Below are 19,923 nucleotides of genomic sequence, written 5' to 3' on the forward strand. Positions count from 1 at the left end.
TTTCTACTCCTGCAATCTGTTTGCTACTGGTTTGTTTACCACGGGTGAACTGCTGGCTAAAACAGATTCTGATCTATTTGGGTGGTGTATTCTGATCTGTTAGCTCTGTTGGTTTGTGCAGCCTGGTTGGTTCTCTGCCTGGTAGTGTCTAGCAGATGATGTTTAGCAGCATTGCAGCTTTGGTTTGGTTTTTGGTCTGTCCCTCTCGTTGGTTTCTCACCAACGTTGGGGTGCTAGCAAATGATAGGATGAGTTTTTTGGTGCCAACCTAGTTGGGATCATTTGGCTCATCGTGATGCTCCTGCACTCCTCTTTTCTTTATTGGTGTAATTTCGTACCTTGTACTAGTCTTTACATTAATGAAGTATCTTTTTTGCTGATCAAAAAAAATATATATATTATTTATAGTTAGCTATTATTTACATATAAATAATTTAGCTATTATTTATCTAATTTAAATATATAAATAACATGTTTATCGTATTTTATACATATTTTTACATTATTTAATATATTTTTTTTTATTAACACAAGCACTTTATTGATGGAAGAAAACCTTACAAGAAAGAAGAAAGACATCAATAAAGGGGGGGTTGATGCAAAGGCCATCATCGTGAAACCGCCCAATCCCAACTAGGTTGGCACTAAGCAGTCCACACAATCATATGACAGCACCAACCAAGAATCTATTGATGAGGTACCAACAGATACACAGATAACACTGAATCGGAGACAAAAACAACAGAGCTAGGTGTTGCCCAATCAGCACAACAACAATAACAGCTACTCCAACCTGCCACCCAAAACTCCAAAAGACAGCAGACCCCAGATGAAAACATACCATATCACAACAGAAAAAACAGACCAGATAACAGCAGACCAATCTCACCAAGTGATGGCAGACCCAAACCAGCTGATATCCCTCCACTGCATTCCTAAATTTGATCCAATTGGTGATTAATTCAATAGAGTACATGAACCCCTTTACAGAAACTACAACCAAACAGTTAAGAATCTGAGAAAACAAATAACTAGGGAAAAACAGAAGACAGAACAGAACCCAAACAAACCGACATAACACAACTAGGACATATCAGATCTGAGGCATCCAGGGCATAACAGCTTCTATCTAACAGCACCCAGAATACAACCATCTGAAGCTGTAACTACCAATCAATATACCTCCATTATACAACAGCAACTAGATTGACACCAAACTATACACAAAAGCAAACCTGCTTCAGATTATATACTATGTCATGAACTGAGTACTTCAACTCTTTCAAATGAGATTTTGCCCATAAAGCCACTCTAATCTTCACCAACTCAGTCAAATCTGCAAAATCTGGCTTTGCCTCATTAAACACACACACATACCACAACATTGCTAAAGGAACTACCTTCCAAATTTTCACCATCTGAACCTTATATCTTATACCTGACCACCACTGTAGGAGTTCCTCCACTGAACCACGAATGGCCCAACACAAATTCCACCATTTCACAATATTAGACCAAACTCTCCAGATCATATGACAATGGAGTAACACATGATTCATGGTCTCCACTTCAGATTTGCAAAACACACACAATGTACTAGCATTGGGATTCAGCACTCCTATCCTAAGCAACAGATCTGAGGATTTAATCCTACCTCTCCACGCTAGCCAACACAGAAATTGCACTTTGGGAGGAGCAATATTCCTCCAAATACTTCTTGTAAATGATTTTTCAGGTCCTTTGGATGATTCCATTCTTTGCCATATTGATGCCACAGTAAAAGACCCAGAAGAGTGTGCTAACCAATAACAAGAATCTTCACCCTTTGCATTTAGATTAGGTGCATTAGACAACAAATCATTCAACTTGGACACCTCATCCTCTTCCCAAGCTACAAGGGGCCTTCTAAGAGCTAACTTCCAGTCCTAACCCTCTCCTTTCTTATGGAAAAAATATAGTAGTGAACAACCTTTCTCAGTTGACAATGAAAACAATCTGGGAAAGACTTCATTAAGGCTCTGATTATTAAACCATTTATCAACCCAAAACTAAATCCTTTTACCATTAGCCACAACTGTTTTTACATTGTTGAAAAAGAATTCACTCAAAGCAGGATTAGTCAAATTCATTGATAATACATCCTGCCACAAAGTAGACATCAAATCTGAATTCACTGAGAACGGACTCCATTTGCCACCAATCCCTCCATATTTACTGCACAACACTTGTTTCCATAATGCATTCTCCTCTCTACCATACCTTCACCACCATTTTATTAATAAGCAATCATTTACCTCCCTCAAATTCCTAACCCCTAACCCTCCTTGAAACTTACTCAAGAATACCTCCGTCCAACTAACCAAATGTATTTTTCTCCTTATCTCAGATCCTCCCCAAAAAAAGTTAGGCTGAATTTTATCAATTGAACTTGCAATACCCACTGGCATTTTAAACAGAGATAAGAAATAAACCAGCAAACTTGTCAACAATGATCTTATCAAGATTAGCCTACCTGCAAAAGACAAGCACTTTATCTTCCATAAAGCTAGCTTCTTTTTGAATTTATCCACCACTGGTTGCCATGTAGACTTTCTCCTAGGACTTGCCCCTAAAGGCAACCCCAGATACTTCATAGGCAGCTTCTGGCTATAATAATTGAGCCTTGCAGCAAATTCTTTCACCAAATCATCCTGAACACCTATTTCACACACCTGACTTTTGTGAAAATTAATTTTCAGTCCTGACATAACCTCAAAACATCTTAATATTCTCTTGATAGCAATTATTTCCTCCTAATCTGCTTCACAAAATATGATGGTATCATCTGCAAATTGAAAATGAGATAATTTCAGCTCATTTTGACCAATTGAAGCTCCTTTAATCAAGCCCCCTGCTTTTGCTCTTTCCAATAATAAATTAAGCCCCCCTGCAACAATATTAAAAAGGAAAGGTGAAAGGGGATCATCTTGCCTAAGTCCTTTCATTGGAGAAAATTCTTCTATGGGAGAACCATTCATTAACACTGAGACTCTAGCTGTAGAAATACAAGTCTTCATCCAATGCATCCATTTTTCTCCAAAACCAAAATTGGTCATCATTGAATATAAGAACTCCTAATTTACTGAATCATATGCCTTTTGAAAATCCAACTTTAGAATGATACCTTGATTCTTTGATCTTTTCCACCAATCCACCACTTTATTGGCTATTAACACCCCATCTAGGATACATCTTCCACTCAAAAAGCTTGTTTGCACTTCACTAATAAACTTTGGAAGCACCTTCTTCAACCTTCTTGATAAAACCTTGGCAACTATTTTGTACACTGAACTTACCAAACTAATAGGCCGATAATCACCCAGACCCATGGGATTGTCTTTTTTAGGAATTAAAGTGATAAAAGAACTGTTCACTCCTCGAGCCAACTTACCATTAGCATGAAATTCATTCATAAGCTGCACTAAAACCCCCTTCATTATATGTCAGTATTTCTGAATGCAAGATAAGTTAAACCCATCAAGCCCTGGAGCTTTATTACCATCACAATCATTGACTGCTTCCCAAATTTCCTCCTCTGAAAACTCTGCCTCTAACAAACTAGATTCTATAGTACTAATTGAGACAAAAACACCTGACAATTTTGGTCTATTCCTCCAATCATCAGAGAACAGTTGGCTGAAATATCTTACCACTGCTTGTTTAATTACATCAGGTTGATCATATATAACACCATTCTCATTTACAGAATCCAGCAGATTTTTCCTCTGTCTTCTACTAGCCTTTAAATGGAAGAACCTTGTATTTTTATCCCCTTTTACTGCCCATGTTAGTCGGGATTTCTGATGCCATAACCACTTCTTCTTTCTACTCAACTCCCAAGCTAACCTTCGAACCTCTCATCTTCAGACAATCTCAATTTCCTGCAGATTCCTACCTTCAGCTTCAATATCCCATTCATGGAGTTCATCCTCAACTTTTTTCAATTGTTCATTAATGTTTCCAAACACTTGACAATTCCACCTTCTGAGATGTACTCTGAGATTTCCCAACTTTTTCATTATCATGAAACTAGCCCGACCACTAATTTGATTACTTTCCCAAGATGTATACACTTCATATTTAAAATTAGGATGCAAACACCAAGCATTTATGAATCTAAATGGCCTAGGTCCCCAATCCCTCTCATCTTCCATAAGCAATATTAGGCAGTGGTCAGAAAGAGTCCTGGGTAGCCCCCATTGCTTAAATGAGAACTTCTCCAACCACCTATGATCAATTAGAAATCTATCAATTCGGCTCCACCTTTCCCCATGCAAAGCATTACACCATGTATATGTTCTGCCTAGCATTGGAATGTCTAACAACTCCAAATTATCAATCAGATCATTGAAATCCCTCTTTCCTTTATCCCTCCTCAAGCACCCTTTCCGTTCACTCATAAATATAATTTCATTAAAATCCCCCCCTACACACCAAGGTTTTAAAAAAGTGGATTTAAGCTTCACTAAAGACTCTCATAGTTGTCTTCTTCTCAATACATCATTTGGTGCATAAATGTTTACAATAACACAATCAAAATAATGAAGTGAAGTACTTGCCAACAAAATGAAGTTTTTATTACTGCAGCACTCCTTTAGGAGAAAGATTTCTGGATTCCATAGACAAATTATACCTCCGGCACTGCCCTCTGCACCAGCCTCCATGTAACCCATCTTCTCTCATAGCCATAGTGACTTAGCAAAGTTTTCATCAACATTACATCTATTTGTTTCTTGCAACAGTAGAACATCCATCTTTCTATCCCTAACCAGATTCTTTGTTTTCTGCCTCTTTTCAGGCCTTCTGAGGCCTCTAATATTCCAAGATAATATCTCCATAAGGAAACTGTTAATGAACACCAAACCTCCTAGCAGCAACCAAATTGGCTTAGGAAGCAACACCTACACCTTTCATTCTTTCTAAGTCCTTCTCTTCTAACTCAATTATTTTGCTTACCACCTCCTCCTCCTCGACTTCACAGTTTAGCCCCAAAATTTTCCCAACTTGAATTATAGATTGTGCTTCATTCAATAACTTCCTCATATTCCTAGAATCTGCACTCTGCGAAGCTGATAATAAAATTGCAGAAGCGACTGCTCGAAATATAGCTCCATTTTTAAGACAATTGCTAAAAATCCCACCCTTGTTCTTCAGTTGTTTTCCGTTTAGCTTTCCCCTTTTCTTCAATTCATCTCATTTCCTCATACTTCGACTGATGACTTTTGCACCAGTCTTCTCCCTTTTTGATGTATTACCCCTGTTTTTCACTCCATGCTGGACCATATGAAGAATCTGTGGACTTGCCTGAGGTTGAGTTGCACATTCACTTATGTTAGAAGCCTCAATGATAGGCCCATTAGCCAATTTCCCAACCTGACCCCCATGTAAAACTACCTCCAAATTTATATCGGGCCCTGAACTTTCAGGCCCATTAACTTCTTCAACAATTTGAATTTGATTTGCCACATCTTTTCTTGGATTATTCAATTATCCCAAACCTTGCACCCTATAGTCACCTCCATCATTTGTGTTTCCCAAATCACACTCTGTAGACGTCCCCGAACGCCCCGGGAGGGATGAGTCCCGTTCTGCTCATTTGGGGTTCACTACAGCTCAGGACTCTCAAATTGTCACGGTTCGTAATCTGAACCAAAGAGTCCAAATCCGACAAATCGTTTTGAGAAAATAGATTTTGAAAGAAGTGCCAAACATGGACTGCTTTGCCAGATACAGAGTCGCCACCTAAATATTTTATTTTGGGAAATTTAGGAAACCCTGACTCGTTGCCTAAGGCCACGTGTCCATCATCACCAAAGTTGCCTCGGCTCGGGAACTTGGGTACGATTGGAGAAGGTCACTTCGTGAGCACCCCCGCTCGCCCGATCAAAGATCGGCGTCTACTAACCATGATATCAAGTTTTGAAAACATTGTGTGTTCTTATTTCGGTTATTAGCCTAGATTTACTATGTGATGCGCACAGCATACAAGTATAGACTGGATCGCCTGAATTGGAACAAAACATTTCATGTTTTATTTTTTAAAGTGGTTTGATGGTGCTACCCGTAAGTAGGCTAAGACGTGGATTTGCCACCCTCGGGTGGGCTTTAGAAAACATGATTTTGCCACTATCTAGTGGGCTTAAAACACACATTTGATGAATTGTTCCAATTCAAATAACCTAACCTTCACCCACAGGCATTCAGGCAGATATATCACATAAGCAATTAGCCTCATGGTAAGCATGCTATCATGGCAGTCACTCACACGCATGCAAGGATGCTAAAGCATAAAACTTACCGAGTACTCAAAGCCAAAACAAAAGTTAATTAGAAATTCATGCATGATCCTAATTATACAGAAATGCCTAATGCAACACATGCAAAAGTGCAACTATAGCAGGCTCGGCTATTCTAGACATGGCATATGAAATGCTACAGCTAACATGTATTCAACTTGGAATTGAAAATACAATGCAGTTAGTATGATGCGCCGAGCCCGGTGCATGCAAAACAGATGAATGAATGCAAACATGCTATCATACTGTATGCTAATTGAAACATGCCCTAATCTAACCATCATAAGCGGGTAAATAAAAGAGAGAAAGACGTGGGGTTGGAAGACATACATCACACACACGCACACTTATTACAGTTGTGCCCTCGCGCAGAAGGTCCGAATAAATAATATACAGTCCCGAATAAATATTACAGTCCAAATAATTACAAAATCCTAATTAATTAACAAATTAAACTAGGATAAGCTGTAAACTAGCATGCAAGCTAGGGACTGCCTCGATGCTGCTTCGGATGATGAATGATGCATGTTCGGGTTGCCTTGCGCGGAAATCCCTTGCGATGCCCCAATTAGCCTCTGTTTGCAATTGTTCTTGGGATGCGTGCCAAGCTTCGGAAGGCTGCTGACTCTTGATTTGCTGTAACAGAGAGCAAGAAAGGAGCATGGCAAAGTATTTTCACATATGTATGCATGACTACCCTTCGGGAAGTGTAGTCCTCGGTCCTCGTGCCACCAATCACGCATCTCGATGCATGATGGTCGAGGAGTCGAATTGCACGACTCAATATGAAATGAATGCACATATGGACACAACAAGGCCTAGACTCCATCATGGATAATCCAGAGTGTCGGCGACCGAGGAATTGAGACACGTTCCGTCACTCGGAGTACGAAACGCCCCTCGTTTCCCGTGCTCGGGCTAACTCTTGTCCCCCAACACGATGCAATATGCATGACATGCTGTAGACGTCCCCGAACGCCCCGGGAGGGTGAGTCCCGTTCTGTTCACTTGGGGTCACTACAGCTCAGGACTCTCAAATTGTCACGGTTCTAAGTCTGAACCAAAGAGTCCAAATCTGGCAAATCGTTTTGAGAAAACAGATTTTAAGAAAAGAAATGCCAAACATGGACTGTTTTGCCAGATACAGAGTCGCCACCTAAATATTTTATTTTGGAGAAATTTAGGAAACCCAGACTCGTTTGCCTAAGGCCACGTGTCCGTCATCACCAAAGTTGCCTCAGCTCGGGAACTTGGGTATGATTGGGGAAGGTCACTTCGTGAGCACCCCCGCTCGCCCGATCAAAGATCGGCCTCTACTAACCATGATATCTAGTTTTGAAAACATTGTGTGTTCTTATCTCGGTTATTAGCCTAGATTTACTATGTGATGCGCACAACATACAAGTATAGACTGGATCGCCTGAATTGGAACAAAACATTTTCATGTTTGTTTATTTGAAAGATGGTTTGCTACTCGCAAGTAGGCTTAAAATGCAAATTTTGCCACCCTCAGGTGGGCTTAAGAAAAGATGGTTTTGCCACTATCTAGTGGGCTTAAAACTCACAGTTGATGATTTGTTCCAATCCAAATAACCCAACCTTCACCCACAGGCATTCAGGCAGTTATATCACATAAGCAAATAGCCTCATGGTAAGCCCGCTATTCATAGCAGTCACTCACACGCATGCAAGGATGTTAAAGCATAAAACTTACCGAGTACTCAAAGCCAAAAAAAAAGCTAATTAGAAATCCATGCATGATCCTAATTATACAGAAATGCCTAATGCAACACATGCAAAAATGCAACTATAGTAGGCTCGGCTATTCTAGACATGGCATATGAAATGCTACAGCTAACAAGTATTCAACTTTGAAATTGAAATACAATGCAGTTAGTATGATGCGCCGAGCCCGATGCATGCAAAACAGATGAATGAATGCAAACATGCTATCATACTGTATGCTAATTGAAACATGCCCTAATCTAACCATCATAAGCGGGTAAATAAAAGGGAGAAAGACGTGGGGTTGGAAGACATACAACACACACACGCATACTTATTACAGTTGTGCCCTCGCGCAGAGGGTCCGAATAAATAGAACAGTCCAAATAATACAGTCCAAATATATACAAATTCCTAATTAATTTACAAATTAACCAAGAAAAATAATAAACTGGCATGCAAGCCACGGACTGCCTTGACTCTTCTTCAGATAATGGATGATACATGTCTGGGCTACCTTGCGCGGAAATCCACTAGGATGCCCCAATTAGCCTCTGTTTCACAATTACTCTTGGAAAGCGCGCCAAGCTCCGGAAGGTTGCTAATTCTTGATTTGCTGCAACAGAGAGCAGGAAAGGGGCATAGCAATGTATTTTCACAAATATATGCATGTCTCGATCCTCGTGTCACCAATCACGCATATCGATGCATGATGGCCGAGGAGTTGAATTGTACAACTCAATATAGAATGAATGCACATATAAACACAACAAGACCTAACTTCATCATGGATAATCCGGAGTGTCGATGACTTGGAATTGAGACACGTTCCGTCACTCGGAGTACAAAACGTACCTCGTTTCCCGTGCTCGGGCTAACCCCTATCCCAAGCACGATGCAATATGCATGATATGCATGAAATGCAACTAAGATACAACCTAGCATACACAATGCTATGAAATGGCATACACGATGCACGAGGTAATATGGCATACACAATGCGCTAACATACAACCTAGCATACACAATGCTATGAAATGAAATGGCATACACAATGCGCAATGGACTTATACCAACATGAGTGGACCTCAGCCACACTCACATAGGAGGCCATAAGATGAAAATGAGATGCTCGAAATGCGTGCACACATGCACGCAAACCGAGGACCGACCCTAAGGCACCAAATGCCACTCTAACAAGACAGGGCAAGGCATGAAATATGATATGCAAACATGCAAATTTCAGAGCTAAAATATGATCCGAAACAGCCCCAAATCATGACAATATAGCACCCGATGCATGAAATGGTCCCGAAATGCAAGATTAAACACATGAAATGACTTGTAGCTACATCAATCATGCATTATTTACTTATGACATGTGAAGACAGATTCAAGGAAGTCCCAAACCAAGCATGTTTACAGTTTTAAGCAAGGCCAAACAGTAAACACAAATAGGGAAAAACTAGCATGCAAAAATGGCCCTAAATGTGAGATAAAGAAGCAAGTCATGGCTGCCGGCCTCAAACTGATGAGGGCCCTTCAACAATGTTGAAGAGGGTCCCAAAATATTTCACTTTACAGTTGATGGCCGGACCCAAAACAGTATGCAAGAATGCTCAAAATGCTATGCAAAATAGGGCCAAAAAGAGAGATATAACACAAATTATAAAAAGGATGCCTCAAACAGTGAAAGACCCTTAATGAAACATGAAGAGGGGGTCAAAATAAGGTCATTTTTAGTTCGGACCAGAGCCCAAAAACAGAAGCATAAGAGGCTAACAAATCATGCAAAAATATGGCCAAAAGAGAGATATAAAGGCAAGTGATAAATGAAAGCCTCAAACAGCAATGAGCCCTTCAACAATGTTGAATAAGGGCTCAAAATAAGCCACTTTTCAGTTCATGACAGAGCTCAAAACAGTTTATACATAGGCCAAAAATACTACACAAGAAGATGGCATACAAGGGAGATAATGAAGCAAGTGCAACAAGGAGACCTCAAACAGGTAAATACCCTTAAACAAACATGAAAAATATCTCAAAATAAGCCTAGTTCCAGTTGGGGTCGGAGCCTAAAACAGCAAGCATGTATGGCTTAGAAAGGATACAAAATATGGACAAAAAATTGGGAAATAGAACTTACCCTTGTAGACCAATCTTTTGGCAACTCTTGGCTTGAGTTTGGTGGCTCTTTAGCTCTGGAAAACAACTTCAAGTGGCTGCAATGGAGGTTGGAGGTATGGTGCTAGGTGGTGGTGTAGAGAAGGGTGTTGGACTTGAGAGGTTTTGAGCTTGGGGGTATAGAGAAAGAGAGATACAAGGCAAGAGCTTAGGGGGGATTTTTTGTAACCCTCATAACAGAGCTGGGGCTGCTGTTATATAGACAAGAAGGAGGGAAAAAAGGAGGAAAAAATGGAGGGAAAACAATCCAAGTTTCCCTCCAAAAATGCACCCCCCAGATACACAATCTGGGAGGAAAACAGATGCATATCTGCACTGTACTTGATGCAAGGAGCATGGCCGGCCGGTTATCTAGGTTGCAGGTGGCCGGCCGGCTACTTCCCATGGCCGGCCGGCCAAGGGTCAAAAGGTTCAATGAGAATTAGTGGCCGGCCACCACAGAAAGAGGGCCTCCCACGTGTGCACAACACAACCCTGTGGTTAAACACTGGAAATAGTGAACCAGGAGAGAGAATAACCCACTTTTCAAAGGGGTTCAAAAGGTTCAACAACAATTACTGGCCGACCACCAAATATTGGTGGCCTCCCAGATGTGTACATCACAAATATGGGGTTTAAGGTGCAAGAAAATGGCCCAAGGATGGTCAACATTGGCTTTGAAGTGAGAAAAATCGGGCGACGGAGGGCGATGAAGGGATAAAGTTGGCTGACAGAACAATTACTGGCCTTCCACCCTTCTATGGCCTTCTTACCAATGAAACAGAGGTCCCTGCCAAAAATGAACCAAAACCAATGCAGAATGAAGGTTCAGGGGCTGAAACGCGCAGCCCGAGGCCCCGAAAACTGGCTGTTAGGCACCGGGAGTGGTGTTCGACCACGAAGTCGATCTCTCAGACCACAGTGTCCCTCAAAAGGGAGCAAATAAGATGTATGCCGAAAACTGGGGCAAACAGAGGTGGTTAAGCGGTCCCGAACCGAGACACACGGCCGACGATTCTGAAAAACCAGAAACCGGACTCCAAACGGACCGAATGGCCTACGACCACGAAACGTAGCCTACGGCCACTGAGAGATGGTCTACGAGACCTCTCCCTCCCTTTGGGAAGAGAAAACAGAGAAAACCGAGCCTGGTTCGCAAATCGAGGTAAGGCGTGAAAGAGTCCGGAAGTCTGGAGACAAGGCTCGCAGCCGAGACTCTGAAACTTCTGAACGAGCACAATATGCAACATCACCAAGCGCTCAATCGGTAACGTCTGAGTCTTAAGGTCGGTCAAAAATGGGGTGTCTACACATGCATGAAATGCAACTAAGATACAACCAATCATGCACAATGCTAGGAAATGGCATACACGATGCACGAGATAACATGGCATACACAATGCGCTAACATACGGCCTAGCATACACAATGCTATGAAATGAAATGACATAATCAATGCACAATGGACTTACACCAACATGAGTGGACCTCAGCCGCACTCACATAGGAGGCCATACGATGAAAATGAGACAACTCGAAATGCGTGCACACATGCACGCAAACCGAGGACCAAACCTAAGGCACGAATGCCACTCTACCAAAGCATGGTAAGGCATGGAACATGATATGCAAATAAGCAAATTTCAGCACTAAAATATGATACAAAACAGCCCCGAATCATGGCAATATGGCATCCGATGCATGGAATGGGACCCGAAACATGAAATTAGGTACATGGAATGACCTATGGCTATGCAAAGCATGCATTGTTTGAACACAAAGTGTGAAGACAGAATCAAGACAGTCCCAAAACAAGCATATTTACAGTTTTAAGAAAGGCCAAGAAGTGAACACAAATAGGGCTAAGTTAACATGCAAAAATGGCCCCAAAAGAGAGATAAAGAAGCAAGTAGCAGCTTCTGGCCCCAAACAATGAAGATCCCTTCAACAAAGTTGAAGAGGGGCTCAAAAAAAGGTATTTTACAGTTTATGGCCGAGCCCAAAACAGTGCACAAGTAAGCTTCAAATACTATGCAAGAAATAGGCCTAAAAGAAGGTTTAAACACAAAGTGTAAAAAGGGAGCCTCAAACAGAAAAAGACCCTTGATCAAACATGAAGAGGGGATCAAAATATGACTATTTTCAGTTTGGGTCGGAGCCCAAAAATACAAGCACAAGGGGATAACAAAACATGCAAAAATGAGGCCAAAAGAGGGATAAAGAGGCAAGTGACAAAAGGAAGTCTCAAACAGTGAAGAGCCCTTCAACAATGTTGAATAAGGGCTCAAAATAAGCCACTTTTCAGTTTACAACTAAGCTCAAAACAGTTTACAAATAGGCCTAAAATACTATGCAAGAAAGAGGCATACAAGAGGGGTAAAGAAGCAAGTGTAAAAAGGAAGCCTCAAACAGGGAGAGGCCCTTAAACAAACATGAAAAGAAACTCAAAATAATGCTATTTTCAGTTAGGGTCGGAGCCCAAATATGCAAGCAAGAGGAGCTAATATATTGAGCAAAAATAGGCAAGAAAGAGGGAGAATGAGACTTACCCTTGTAGCCTATGTCTTCAACAACTCTTGGACCAAGTTTGGGAGCCCTTGACCTCTGGAAATGGCCTTGAAGCTGCTGGAATGGAGTGTGGATTGGTTGGCTTGGAGATGGTGTAGAAATGGTGTAGGACTTGAGGGGTTTTGATGGTTGGAATATAGAGAAAGAGAGATTGAATGCAAGAGGCTTAAACCAAAACTTTCTAACCCTCTGAAGCTGCTGGAATGGCCTGGATATATAGGCAAAAGAGGGGGGGGAAAATGGGGGGAATGGATTTCAAATTTCTCCCCAAAAGTGCAGCCCCCCGGATACACAATCTGGGGGGAAACAGAATACATACTTGTAATGTACCAGAGGAGAGGATCATGGCCGGCCGGGTATTGGAGTTGCAGGTGGCCGGTCGGCCTTCCCCATGGCCGGTCGGCCAAGGGTCAAAAGGTTCAAGCAGTATTAGTGGCCGACCACCCCAGATTGGTGGCCTCCCATGTGTGCACAACACAATCATGTGGTCAAAAACTGGAGAAAGTAAACCAGGAGAGAGAAAAGCCCACTTTTAGGAGGGGGTCAAAAGGGTCACACACAATTACTAGCCGGCCATGTGATATTGGTGGCCTCCCAGGTGTGTACAACACAAATATGTGGTTTAGGGCTGGAAAAAGTGGCCTTAGGGTGGTCAACATTGGCTTTCAAGTGAGAAAAACGGGCGATGGAGGAATAAAACTGGTTTTCAGAACAATTACTGGCCTCCCACCCTTCTACGACCTTCTTAACAATGAAACAGAGGTCCGTGCCAAAAATGAACCCAAACCGATGCAAAATGAAGGTTCGGGGGCTGAAACGCGCAGCCCGAGGCCTCGAAAACTGACTGTTAGGCACCGGAAGTGGTGTTCAACCACGAAGTTGGTTTTTCGAGCCACAGTGTCCCTCAAAATGGAGCAAATAAGATGCATGCCAAAAACCGGAGCAAACGGAGGTGGTTAAGCGGTCCCGAACCAAGGCACACGGCCAACGACTCCGAAAAATCGAAAACCGGACTCCAAACGGGCAAAATGGCCTACGACTACAAAACGTAGCCTATGGCCACTGAGAGATGATCTACAAGACCTCTCCCTCCCTTCGGGAAGAGAAAACAGAGAAAACAGAGCCTGGTTCGCAAACCGAGGTAAAGCATGAAAGAGTCCGGAAGTCCGGAGGCAAGGCTCGCAGCCGAGACTCTGAAACTTCTGAACGAGCACAATATGCACCATCACCGAGCGCTCAATCGGTGACGTCTGAGTCTTAAGGTCGGTCAAAAATGGGGTGTCTACACACTCTATCTCTTTTACGATTGATATAGACTCCTATTTATTGTTTCCTTCCTCTCCTCTGTATCTATGTCCACCATTTCTTTCTCTTTGCTTGCCACAACAGCTTTTCCTAGCATTACTTCCTTCCCTGATTTTGCATTGGCCGCATCCTCATCTCCCTTATCATTTTTTGACAGTTGATCGACCTCTTCCTGAATTTTGGAAGCAACATCCTCACTCTCCTGGCTTTTTTGTTGACAAAAACATGTAGTGACTGCTGCAGATGACTCTTCACACACTTGAACTGGGAAAACATTTCCATAACATTCAACATTGATCACTGTATTTATGCATTCAAATCTGGTCGTAATTATTCGAACCTTACCAAACTGAAAGGAGCTCTGCTTAAGAATGTTGTCATCTAACTGGCCAACTTCCCCTCATAGTTTACCAATATATGTGAAAGTATTAACACTCCACAGATTAAAATGAACACTCATACAAGTAATCCACACACACCTTTCTTGTTTGATAGACAGTTTTTTTCCCCAATCACTTATAGTTTCACACCATTCAAAAATCCATTCTTCAATGGCTATTCTGGCTTCCTTCATATGTAGGTTTGATTTGAAAGTTAATACTGCTAACCTTCCACCTCCATTTGAAAGTTAATACTGCTAACCTTCCACCTCCATCTCGCACTCTTACCTCCTTCAGGTCTCTTCTTTCAAACTCCTTCTGAAAATCAATGAATGAGGAAAAAGTTTTCAGCTTCACAATCAGACTTTCATATAGCCAACCATTTCCTGACTCATAAACCTTTAGCACCACTTTCGGTTTCTGCTGGATGACTCCATTTTGAACATCTTAAGCATAAGATCTTCTTCCTACATCCTCCATTTGTTACTGTGTACAGTTCCTCTTTTGATACTTCCTCATCATCCCACCTTATATGTTCCTCATCATGGGTTGTTTCTGCACTTCTTTTTCATACTCTGTGTTTCCCAGTGCAAAAATCCTCTGTTGGTGCCACCTCACCATCGGACCACCATTGTTCTTCGCTGAAGGTTGTTTCTGTTCCCCTTTTTTATAATCTGCCTTCTTCACCTTCAGAGCTTTATTATCGCACCATAAACCATCAGCCTTTTGCACCACCATGTCTGCTGCAACCTTACAGTCGTACCTTACAAATCCGAACCGAGAGCCCATAACTTGTCTTCTTTTCATTGGAATAAAAGAATTCTTAACTATTCCAAACTTACTGAATAAAGTATACAAACTTTTTGGATCCACAGAGTTCGGAATCTCATCTACAATGATGGTAAACAACCCATCTATATCCACATTTTGGCTGCTTTGATTGCCCACTCTTCCTGATCTTCTTCTTCTAAGCACTGAGTTCCACCATCCTCTCTCCATTTTCTTGGCATTGATATTGGCTTATTGAGAGAAGAAGAAGAAAAAAAAGGGCTTATTTAGTTTTAATGATTTATGAAGTAGTTGTGGTGCTTAATTTAAGAACTTCTTTTGTGTTTTGAATTATTGGTCCCAACATGCTGGTACCAAAACAAAGAGAGATGAACTACATTATTTAATATATAAATAATATATTTATTCTATTATTTAAATAAATATTAAACGAGCCGAGTTAATGAGCCAAACTTTAGTATGTTTAGGTTTATTTATTAAGATTTTAATAAGTTTGATCTCAAACTCAATAAACATTTAACAAACCAAGTTCAAATGAGTCCTTACCAAGCCTATTCATAAACAACTATGTTCATTTACAACTCTAAATACAACCATTTTCAGCTGATCAAAAAAATGCAACGATCTTTCTTTCTGTTTTTTTTTTTTTTAGATCAGTGGAAGTTAGTTGTTAATTGTTAGTTATTAATAATTGTTAGATCAATACCAATGGCAATAAGCCCTTCCATCCTTACAAATCTCCAAGTGTTTGTCTCCTAATTTAACTTTTTTTATGGAGAGTTAAACCGGTAACCTCCCCATTAAAATTAAGCCTTTAAAAGAGTCATAATAACTAACTAAATTAGGCTTGATTGCACCCATTGTTCTTTGGATTAGCAAAAATAATAACTAACTAAATTAGGCTTGCTCCATGTTGCTCAGCTGCTGCTGTTGTGTTGCTCTGCTGATGTGTGCTTCTGTGATCCTTTGTCTTGGTTTCTTTTTTTGGGTGGTTAAACTCTTATCAACTAGCTTTTGGCATGTGTTAGCACATGTGTTGGCTGCATAAATTGTATAAGCCAATCACAATTCAACACGTGGCATGAGAAGGGTAATTTGGGAAGGTAATATAAATTGCCAACCATAGTCAGACACGTGTCAACCCATACTGGTAATAATGGGTCTGTGTAGCACTGGAATAATCGAGGGATATAAGGTGATGTGGCCTAACAGTTACTCACAAGGTTCAAATTCAAAATCAAGAGGGAAGCCTAACTGCAAACATGGCGTAGTGGAGCTGACTGTGAGAGAGCATGATCAGTGATCATGGAGGGATATTTCAACGGTTATAAGCCCATTTCAACAGTTATCATTAAGAAGTATAAATAGCAAAGAAGGCCCCAGAAAGGAGGATCCAGACTCAAATCAGAAAACCAGTTTTATCTACTTTATTTTCCTTCCAATTTTTACAGTTCTTTACATTTCTATACTTCAAATTCCTGTATTGCACTTCATTCATATGAGTTGTTTCAAATAGCTTGTTGCTGTAAACCTCTATGTGACTGGGTCAGATCATTGTAAATTTTTCATTTTTACTTAATGAAATGCTACAATTATTCTTCACTTAATTGTTGTTTACTAAATTCTCCTAAACAAGTCACCAGTAAAAGTCATCTTCATTGAGGCTGAAAGAACTAAAACACAATCGTTTGATAATTTGTTGGCAATTAATCTTCTGTAAAGACTGATTGATCCTTGCTGGCACACTTAAGATTACAATACTAACCTTCAAAAGCCAAAAAGCCAACATATATTTTTGGCACGCCCAGTGGGACAATTTGAAATAGCTAGACGTAGGAGACAATGAGAAAATGAACGCCTGGAAGAAGGTGTAGAGGAAGAGGTAGAAATACCTAATCTAGAGGATAATCTAATACACATCTAGTGGAACTACCTGTCCTATCATAACCTATGGTAGAACAGGCCAACACTTCAGAGCAAGTACCACATGTTCAAAATATTGGACAAGGCCATGGAATTGGACCATCCACTGTTCCATCTATCCAGCCAATGAATCTATGGGGAGGCTTGGTGGATGCCATGGGACAGCAATTAATGAACACAATAGAAAGATGGGCAACATCCTTTGTGGATCAAATGAATTCCCATCAACCAACTAACACAAGGTATATGGAGGAAAATTAAAATGCTCTTCAGCAAAGATTGGCTAAAGATAAGCAGCCTATGCAAAGTAATGGACAGACTAATGGTCAGACTAGTAATCCAAATTATGAAAGACCATCACCTGTACCTCAGTCATGGTATGAGCCTCTTTTGAGGCCCGTGGTAAATCAAAATGTCCCATTACCTAACAGTGAAGCCATACAAATTGGTGAATCTTGGCCAACACAAGAAAATAGCATGAGAATGTTTCCAAACCCCATGTTCGAAACCATACCTAGTATAAAAGGGTTCACTAATCCTCTATTCGAATTCACACCCAGGGGGTTGGAAGGGTTTCCTGCTACTGGGACGGAAACAACACATGTTTTTCCTATTGCAACACCTTTCGCAGGACAGGTTCAAAGGGGTCAGCCACACCCTCAACAGTTGCAAGTACCACAGGGACAACCAGTTCCGAATATGCCTCCCTATAAACTAAGAGGACATCAAGCACATGGGATTCTACCAAACCCTGTGTTTGTTCCTCCAGTAATAGTCCAACAAGCACAAAATATGGTCCCTAGGGACTAAATTGCTAATATTGTCAGAGAAATGTGTGGACCTATGGCTCGGGGGGTTCAACTCCTGTGTATAGGAAGCCATATCCAGAATGGGTGGATAGGGTGCATGAATACCCAAGAAGGTTTAGAATACTAGACTTTGCTCTTTTTTATGGGAATGGAAACTAGTCAACAGCAGAACACATTGCTAGGTTCGCTGTTGTAGACTGCCCGAACTCACTCCGCGCATCTCCCCTTTCGGAAAGGGCGCGGATTTGGGTTCTAGCTACTACAGTTTGGACTCCTATCACGGTTTTGAATCTAATCTCGCAAAGTTCAATGTGAGACTGATAAATCACCAAAGATTCCAAATCCGACAAATCGTTTTGAAAAATCGATTTTAATCAAAAAGCGCCAAACAAGGACTGCTTTGCCAGATTTCAGAGCCGCCACCTAAATATTTTATTTTGGAAAATTTAGGAAACCCTGACTCGTGCTTAAGGCCACATGTCCGTTATCACCAAAGTTGCCTCGGCCGGGAACTTGGGTACGAGAGGGGAAGGTCCTGAAATGAGCACCCCCGCTCGCCCAATCAAAGATCGGCCTCTACTAACATGATATGTTATTTTTGAAAACACATGTGTTCTTGTTCCAGTTATTAATCTAGAATTACTATGTGATGCGCACAGCATACAAGTATAGACTAAATCACTCAATTTGGAACAAAAAATATCATGTTTGTTTTTCAAAAATGGTTTGAAGTTGCTACTCGCAAGTAGGCTAAAACGCGGATTTGCCACCCTCAAGTGGGCTCAAAACAACATGATTTTGCCATTCCAAGTGGGCTTAAAACGCACATTTTGATGAATTATTCCAATTCAAGTAATGAAGCCTTCATCCACAGGCATTCAGGCAATTAATCACTTAAGCGCATAGCCTCATGACAAGCATGCTATCATGGCAATCACTTACACGCATACAAGGATGCTAAAGCATAAATACTTACAGTGTACTCCGAGCCAAAACAGAAGCTAGTTAGTAATCAATGCATGATCCTAGCTATGTTAAGTGCCTAATGCGACACATGCAAAATGCAACTAAATGGGCTCGGCTATCTAAGATGGCATACGAATACAACATTTGATACATATATTCAAAGAAGTGTATTGAAATACAATGCGGTTTGAATGATGCGCCGAGCCGGTGCATACAAGACAAATGAATGATGCAAACATGTAAAGCATAAGGTATGCTAATTGAAATATGCCCTAAACTAACCATCAAAAACAGATAAGTAAAAGGGAGAAAGACGTGGGATTGGAAGACATTCACACACACACGCACACTTATTACAACATTTACCCTCTCGACGGAGGGTTCGAATAAAACGAAAGCTAACTAGCTACGCTAATTAAGCTAACTATTACAAACCAACTAATTAACTGACTATTCTAGCTAATTAATTATTACAAACCAAATTGAATAACTAGCTAATCTAAACTAATTAGACTATTACAAAGCACTAAGCTAAATTAATTACAGCACCGGTAATTAACTACAACTAGCTAACAGAAGCAATAAATGGCCTCGCGGGCGAGGGAGATATGTATGCTCGGTTGCGTCCTCCCAAAAATCCACCGCCTTGCCTTAAGACGCCTCTGTTTGCACTCTTTTGAATCTTTGAAAATTACACCGATTTCCAAATTGCTTTTTTCTGATCTCAAGAACACCTTAAGGGCTGAAATTCCTCCTGTTGTTGCAATAGAGCACGGACAGAGGCAAGACAATGTATTTGCAAGGAAATGTATGTATTTCCACACTCCTTATCATATCTCAAGCTCAAACGAGTATGGCACTTGACTCTTGAGCCAACAACAAAGCATTTTCAATGCATGGTGGCCAAAGGATCAAGCTTGCGCAAAACTGAATGAATGCACACATAAGACTCGAAAGGCC

At 40.9% G+C, this 19,923-nt stretch overlaps 1 protein-coding gene across 1 annotated transcript; it reads right to left on the reverse strand.

Moving 5' to 3' along the window:
* Positions 1-3,482: 3,482 nt before the first annotated feature.
* On the reverse strand, positions 3,483-4,439 carry LOC145824169 (uncharacterized). The gene is made up of 2 exons (XM_082923783.1): positions 3,909-4,439; positions 3,483-3,779 (listed from the first exon to the last, which is right to left on the reverse strand). The coding sequence occupies exons 1-2, from the start codon at positions 4,437-4,439 to the stop codon at positions 3,483-3,485; spliced, it is 828 nt and encodes a 275-aa protein (XP_082779909.1).
* Positions 4,440-19,923: the final 15,484 nt, after the last annotated feature.

Source organism: Camellia sinensis, chromosome 4 (assembly GCF_055761805.1).
Source record: "Camellia sinensis isolate YWXY chromosome 4, ASM5576180v1, whole genome shotgun sequence".
NCBI lineage: Eukaryota > Viridiplantae > Streptophyta > Magnoliopsida > Ericales > Theaceae > Camellia > Camellia sinensis.